This window comes from Gorilla gorilla, chromosome 18, assembly GCF_029281585.2.
Source record: "Gorilla gorilla gorilla isolate KB3781 chromosome 18, NHGRI_mGorGor1-v2.1_pri, whole genome shotgun sequence".
Lineage (NCBI taxonomy): Eukaryota > Metazoa > Chordata > Mammalia > Primates > Hominidae > Gorilla > Gorilla gorilla.
The window spans coordinates 23,403,525-23,410,947 of NC_073242.2; the positions used below are offsets into that span (position 1 = coordinate 23,403,525).

At 51.6% G+C, this 7,423-nt stretch overlaps 1 protein-coding gene across 2 annotated transcripts; it reads left to right on the forward strand.

Annotated features, from left to right (window-relative positions):
• Positions 1–205: 205 nt before the first annotated feature.
• Positions 206–4,540, forward strand: CHP2 (calcineurin like EF-hand protein 2). Of its 2 annotated transcripts, XM_004057361.5 has the most exons (7): positions 206–716; positions 1,261–1,333; positions 1,447–1,527; positions 1,665–1,795; positions 1,990–2,051; positions 2,804–2,926; positions 3,134–4,540. In XM_004057361.5, exons 1-7 carry the CDS (start codon positions 650–652, stop codon positions 3,185–3,187), a joined length of 591 nt encoding a protein of 196 aa, XP_004057409.1. In that variant the 5' UTR covers positions 206–649; the 3' UTR covers positions 3,188–4,540. The 2 variants fall into 2 exon arrangements, with proteins under 2 accessions (XP_004057409.1, XP_055221482.1); XM_055365507.2 differs by lacking the exon at positions 1,447–1,527 and having other exon boundaries at positions 372–716.
• Positions 4,541–7,423: the final 2,883 nt, after the last annotated feature.

Here is a 7,423-nt window from a genome sequence, read left to right on the forward strand (position 1 = left end):
ACCAAGATTTACTGACTTTCCCAGAGTCACGGGCACGGCTGGGATTCCAATAAGGACTCCCAAACCAGTGCTCTTTCCACTTAACCTAACGCACACCCTTCATCTCGCCGCCCCTCCCCACTTCCCCGTCTTTGGGAGTTCTTCGATGCCTCTTCCCCCCTCCCTCCAGGATTCCCTCCCCACAGGCCACCCGCCTTCCAGCAGGGCGTGGTCTCTACAGAGGAGGTCAGGTCTCCCAGGCTTCCTCAGCGTCGACGCCGGGGAGCGCCCTGGCGTTGGGAGCGCCCGGGGCCCGCGAAGGAGGAGGTGGCTCAGGTGTCAGGGCGCACCGTGGGAACCGGCCCCAGGGGAGGCGTGGAAAGGCGGGGCCTGGGACTCGACCAGCCTCTCCCGTGCGGATCGCAAAATCTCGGAGCTGAAACAGCCCGTTGTTCGCAGCCTCCCTCTGACCCGCCACCCTGCACATTGTTTTCCATTCGCCCGGGTCGCGGGTGGGAGGCGAGGCACGCCGGGGTTCTGGAGCTTGGCCGCGCGCCAGGCTTGTGGCCTTCGTCCTCTGGGGCCACTGTGGCGGCCACGCCTCTCCGGCGGGAGGAGAGAACGCGTGGGTCCGGGTGGCTGCTCCGGCCCTTCCGCCTCCAGCTCGGCCATGGGGTCGCGCAGCTCCCACGCCGCGGTCATTCCCGACGGGGACAGTATTCGGCGAGAGACCGGCTGTGAGTGCGCCCGCGCCGGCGGCTGCGGAGGGGACGGGGCGAACCCAGGCGTCTGGGGCTAGGGAAGGGGTTGGGTTGAAGGATGGACGAACTTACAAGTCTGGGGTCCGGGGCTCCCCGGAGCTGGAAGACCAAGGCCCCTGTGCCTGGGATCGCTGGGTTCGGGGCGGGTTAACCGAGGGGTCCCAGCCTCCAAGTCTGGGGAGGATCCGGGTTCACGGGGTTGGAGTCCAGAGGAATCCAGGCACCCAGGTGCCCTCGAGCCCGGATCGAAGCTGAAGGCAGAGCTGACGGCGGTTGGAAGGGATGGCTTTGGTACTTTGGTTTTCGGGAGGTTGCGAGCCGCCCGGGTCTTGAACCTGGATCTTCGCGGGGTCGTGTCACTCTCCCTCCGCCCCGGCCAGCTCAACCCCTGATTCCCCGGGATGATCGCCCCTTCCAGCCAGCCCCCGCTGTTCTGGCCCATCTTCCCGGCCTGTTGCGGCGGGTTTCTGGAGCTGGCCCTGCAGGGTCACACACCCCCACCCCACTCTCCTTCCCGCAGTCTCCCAAGCCAGCCTGCTCCGCCTGCACCACCGGTTCCGGGCACTGGACAGGAATAAGAAGGGCTACCTGAGGTGAGGGGGAGCCGGCCTCATAACTTCTGGCCTCTGTCTCTCTGACTCCATGTCCCTCTTTGACCCTCCATCTGGCATCTCTGCCTTACCCTCTTTGAAATTTGGCTTTGCAGCCGCATGGATCTCCAGCAGATAGGGGCGCTCGCCGTGAACCCCCTGGGAGACCGAATTATAGAAAGCTTCTTCCCCGATGGGTGAGGCTTGCTGGGCGTGGGGAGGTGAAGGCGGGAAAACCGGTGTGTGAGTGGGTGGGAGGGGAGGTTAGAGACTGAGGCAAAGTGATGGCCAAGGTGACCACCACCTCTTTCCATTCTGTCCCCTGTCTCCCCAGGAGCCAGCGAGTGGATTTCCCAGGCTTTGTCAGGGTCTTGGCTCATTTTCGCCCTGTAGAAGATGAGGACACAGAAACCCAAGACCCCAAGAAACCTGAACCTCTCAACAGCAGAAGGAATAAACTTCACTGTGAGTTTGTGAGGACCTGCCCAAGTGAGAATGCAGATGTACCCACACCAGAGACAGGCTCCAGGGATTTCCCACTCCCTTCCTGAGCGCATTGACAACCTCCCCCCTCCTCCAAGGTGGGGGGAAGGAAGGTGGCTGCTGGAAGAGAGCCAGGGAAGACCTACCTTCCTTTCCCCCTCCCACCCTCTCCCCAGATGCATTTCAGCTCTATGACCTGGATCGCGATGGGAAGATCTCCAGGCATGAGATGCTGCAGGTTGGCAGAAAGCGAGAGCAAGAGATGTGATGTGTGAAGGATGGGATGGTTGAATGCAATGGTGTGAGAGATGGGGTGGGATGATTGGGGAACTGGGGCGCAGATAATTGGGGTATTGGTTGGGAAATGGGAATGGGTGCAGTTGGAGTGTGGGTTTGTTGGGAGTCGGAGTGGGGAGCAGTTGACTATGAGGTTGGGAATAGATCAGTGATTCTCAACTGGGGGTGATTTTGCTCCCTGAGTGAATATCTGGCAATATCTGGAGATGCTTTTTGTTGTCACAATGGGGGAGAGAGTGTGCTACTGGCATCTAGTGGGTAGAGGTCAGGAATGTGGCTATATATCATGCAATACCCAGGAGAGCCTCTTCCAACAAGGAGTTACCTGGCTCCAAATGTCAATAGTGCCAAGATTGAGAAACTCTGGAACAGATGTGATGGAATGAGGATGGAATTAGAAACCCTTAGTGGCTAAGGTGGAGAATGGTGTGGAGGATGGATGGAGGTTGGGTGATAAAGTTGGGTAATGAGTTTGAGCATATTTTGAGGGTAGTGCAGGATGGTGAGGGAGAGATAGGAGATTGGTTGTTGAAGCAGTAGGGAAAATTATTGGGGGGATATGGTGAAAAATGGATGAAGGATGGATTATAAAATTAGCAATAACTTTTGGGATGATGTGGGCAAGGTTTAGGAGATGGGGAGTAGCAGCCTTCATGCCCCCTCCTTATGGCTGCGTCTTCACTCATCTCCCAGGTTCTCCGTCTGATGGTTGGGGTACAGGTGACAGAAGAGCAGCTGGAGAACATCGCTGACCGCACGGTGCAGGAGGCTGATGAAGATGGGGATGGGGCTGTGTCCTTCGTGGAGTTCACCAAGGTCAGAGTGCCCTTGGGGACTGGGGAGTTGAGATCAGGAGTCCCTGGGGCAGACAGACTTGGGAAACGTTCAACGGAGGAGGGCAGAAAGATAGGGGTTGCCTGGGAATGATGGGGTCTCTGGAATGGGTAGAACCCTGGGGGAGGAGGTTGGGAGCATGGAGAGCTGAGAGTCAAGCCTCTTGCCTGCCATTTGTTTTTCCCTCAGTCTTTAGAGAAGATGGACGTTGAGCAAAAAATGAGCATCCGGATCCTGAAGTGACTCCGTTTGTGCCTTGGGCTTGCTCCTGCAACCAGTATCTCCTTGGAATTCATCCAAAGCCCCCATGGACGCATGGACACAGGGCGCCAATAAACTGTATTCTCATTTCTAACTCTATTTAGGGCCAAGGGAAGAAAGCTGGAAGGATGTGTACTAAAGTCTAGCTCAGCAGTCCCCAACCTTTTTGGCATCAGGGACAGTTTTTCCACGGATGGGTGACAGGGGATGGTTTTGGGATGATTCAAGTGCATTACATTTATTGTGCACTTTATTTCTATTATGATTACATTGTAATATATAATGAAATAATTATACAACTCACCATAATGTAGAATCAGCAGGAGCCGTGAGCTTGTTTTCCTGCAACTAGACGGTCCCATCTGGGAGTGATGGGAGACAGTGACAGATCATCAGGCATTAGATTCTCATAAGGAGTGCACAACCTAGATCCCTTGGGTGTGCAGTTCACAGTAGGATTTGGGATCCTATGATAATCTAATGCCACTGCTGATCTGACAGGAGGCAGAGCTCAGGCGGTAATGCAAGCAATGGGGAGTGGCTGTAAATATAGATGAAGCTTCAGCTCGCCTGCCACTCACCTTATGCTGTGCAGCCCGGTTCCTAACAGACCACAGACCCGACACCAGGTCTAGCTCATTTGGTCTCAGAGCTGTGAATCAGCCAGCAATCTTTTGGTTGCAAATCACTGAAAACCCAACTCAAAGTGACTTAAGTCAGAAAGAAATTTTATGAATTCATGTAATTAAAAAGTCCGGAAGTATCTGCCTTTAGGCACAGCTGGATCCAAGGGCACAAATGATGTCATCAGGCCCCAGTTATTCTCCATCTCCCAGCTCAGCTTTTTCTGTCTGTAAGCCTGATTTTCAGGAAGGCTCTTTCCTAGTGATGGAGATGACCACCATCAGCTCCAGGCTTCTATCCTTCTAACCCAGTAACCCAGTGGGAAGAGATTTACTTATTCCAATAATTCCAAGTGGAGAGTGTCATTGACCCGTTTGGGGTCTCATCTCTACTTCTAGGGGAATGAAACACTCTGAGTGGCCAGGCCTGTGTCATGTGCTAATTCCTAGAGCCAGGGAAATAAGGTCTGAGGATTCAGGATGGGGTGAAAGGTGGTTGCTTAAAGGAAAATGAAATACAATTAGCAGAATAAGGGGAAATGAGTGGTCTGCTCTGCTCGGGCAAAACAAAAGATGCCAATTACTGTGAGGGACCCTTGAAGTCTGGACTCTTAAATGGGTTTTTGCTGATTTCCTGGGTGCATGCTAGGATGATGGGTCTTGATGCAGTAGGGAAGAGACGATGTAAAAATAATAAACGATATATACCTTCCTAGAGTGTGAATGCATTCGAAGATTCTAAGAGTAAGCTTGTTTTCATGGTAAGATGTTCAAACATTGATATAAGATGGAATGGAGTAGGAAGTCCCATAAAACTATGAGACTCTATGTCTGCAGCAGAGTGCTCTGGTTGCACCTGTGGGAGACACTCTAATTGCCCTGCTGTTTTTCTCCCTCCCAGAGCTGGTCTTTGGTTGTCTTGTATCAACACATGAGAACCAGTTGTGCTCATAACATCTCAACTCGGCTTTCAATGATATGTTAGCAGCTTGAAACTGGCTATAGCAGGAATATTTACACCACAGACATTGGTAAGTGCAACAGGTTAAGGCTTTTTCCTCCTGGAAAGCCAGTTGTTAAACATTTATCTGCACACCACCTGCTAGACATTTCCCATTACTTTGCATGCCAATGGTTTCTTTCCTTTTTTCTTCCTTCCTTCTTTCTTTCTTTCTTTCTTTCTTTCTTTCTTTCTTTCTTTCTTTCTTTCTTTCCTTTCTTATCTTTCTTTCCTTTTTTTTTTTTTTTTGAGACAGGGTCTAGCTTTGTCACCCAGGCTGGAGTGCAGTGGCACAGTCTTGGCTCACTGCAACCTCTGCCTCTCGGGCTCAAGCAATGCTCCCACCTCAGCCTCTTGAGTAGCTGGGACTACAGGCACATGCCACCATGCCCAGCTAATTTTTTTTAAAAAAGAGGTGGGGTTTCACCATGTTGCCCAGGCTAGTCTTGAACTCCTAGACTCAAGTGATTCACCCACCTCGGCCTCCCAGAGTGCTGGGATTATAGGCATGAGCCACTGCACCCAGCCTTACATGCTAGTGGCTTCTTTTTGCAAGCACTGTGATGCCTTGCCCCAGGGCTTTGCACATATTCAGCCTGTATAAAGGGCAGGGTGGAAGTGCCAGGGATTTAATGACATTAGGAGTAGCTCTCAACTAGTGACAGATGGAAATTGGTTGGATAAATACCCAGTTACTTCATCATTCAGGTGGCACAATTTAGATACATGTTTTCTTAATTTTCATAGCAATTTCCAGCAGATTTGAGCCCCCATTGCTCACAGTGTTAATTCATTTGCTTGTTAAATCACCCTGTCCTGGCCGGGGGCAGTGGCTCAGGCCTGTAATCCCAGCACTTTGGGAAGTCAAGGTGGGCAGATCACCTGAGGTCAGGAGTACGAGAACAGCTTGGCCAACATGGTGAAACCCTGTCTCTACTAAAAATACAAAAATTAGTCAGGCGTGGTCACATGCACCTGTAATCCCAGCTACTTGGGAGGCTGGGGCAGGAGAATTGCTTGAACCTGGGAGGCAGAGGTTGCAGTGGGCCGAGATTGTGCCACTGCACTTCAGCCTAGGCAACAGAGTAAGACTCTGTCTCAAAAAACACAAAAAACCCCCAAAACAACAAACAACAACAACAACAACAAAAAACCCACCCTGTCCTGGCTTCCTTCCCTTCCTGTCTCATGGGCATACTTCCCTATTAGTGCTTCCTGGATCACCTCACAAATAAACTTACTGTCAAACCTCAGGGTGCTTCTGGCAAAACCCAACCTAAGAGACACTAGACCTTCCAGAACATAAGCTCACACTCAACCATGGTTATGAGTACTCAGTGGGACATTTTGAGGAAGCATCGCACAGCTGCTGGCACTTTCTGATTTTAGAAGTTTGAGTTCATGTAAACATGATACACTTTGGGGCCCCAGGAACCTGGAATTGTACAGGGTTATCCACAATGTGAAATGTGGATTAACCACATTTCAACTTTTAACATTTATTATTATTATTATTTGAGATGGGGTCTTGCTTTGCAGCCCAGGTTGGAGTGCCATGGTGGGTTCTCAGCTCACTGCAGCCTCCACCTCCTGGGTTCAAGCGATTCTCCTGCATCAGCCTCCTGAGTGGTGGGGACTACAGGTGTGAGCCACCATGCCTGGCTAATTTTTTTTTTTTTTGAGATGGAGTCTTGCTCTGTTGCCAAGGCTGGAGTGCAGTGATGTGATCTTGGCTTACTGCAATCTCAGCCTCCTGGGTTCAAATGATTCTCCTGCCTCAGCCTCCTGAGTAGCTGGGACTACATGCGTGTGCCACCATGCCTGGCTAATTTTTGTATTTTTAGTAGAGACGGGGTTTTGCCATGTTGGCCAGGCTGCTCTTGAACTCCTGACCTCAAGTGATCCGCCCGCCTCGGCCTCCCAAAGGGCTGGGATTACAGGCATGAGCCACCACACCCGGCCTGAACCCCCTTTTTTGGCCTCCCAAAGTACTGGGATTATAGGCAAGAGACACTGTGCTCAACCCAGATATATATATTTTTAAATAAGTGATTCTGATACCAGAAGATGAAGGAAAAAACTTTTAAAAACATTGACCTAAAGCTTCCGGCCAGGCTCCTAGTGACTGCTATCTATAAGAAGGTCTCCAACAGCCATAAGGCACTGAGCATAGCGCCGGGCCCATAGGCTCTAAAGAAAGGTCTCCCCATCCATTCATGCCCACACCTTCTCTAGGAACTCAGTACCAATCACTAGTGCTCCTCATCTAATAAAGGTTACTAGAGGGCCTGAGGGATCCCCAGGACTCCACTCGCTGCTCTGGTTGTTGGGGGCACAAACCACTCTCAGCACGAAAGCCCCCAGATCCCACCCAACCTCAGGAGGGGAGCCTTTTGTCATGCAGATGAGGGGCTGCAGTCTGGCTGCTGGGCAGAAACCGCTGAACGCCACCCTCCGGATGTCAAGTCTGGCAGATGCCTGTGGATTTGTTCTAGAGGGGTCCTGATGAGAAGCCCCTCTCCTGTGAGCAGCAGTTGACAATGTTTAGTGATTTGTTTACCATCGTCATTATTGTTGCTGTACAGTATCTATGTC

Bases quoted from the DNA above. Each gene is read 5' to 3' on its own strand.
- CHP2 (XM_004057361.5), top strand. From the start codon at position 650: ATGGGGTCGCGCAGCTCCCACGCCGCGGTCATTCCCGACGGGGACAGT. The intron at 1,796-1,989 runs GTGAGTTTGTGA...CCCTCTCCCCAG, and splicing joins CAGAAGGAATAAACTTCACT to ATGCATTTCAGCTCTATGAC. The intron at 2,052-2,803 runs GTTGGCAGAAAG...CTCATCTCCCAG, and splicing joins CCAGGCATGAGATGCTGCAG to GTTCTCCGTCTGATGGTTGG.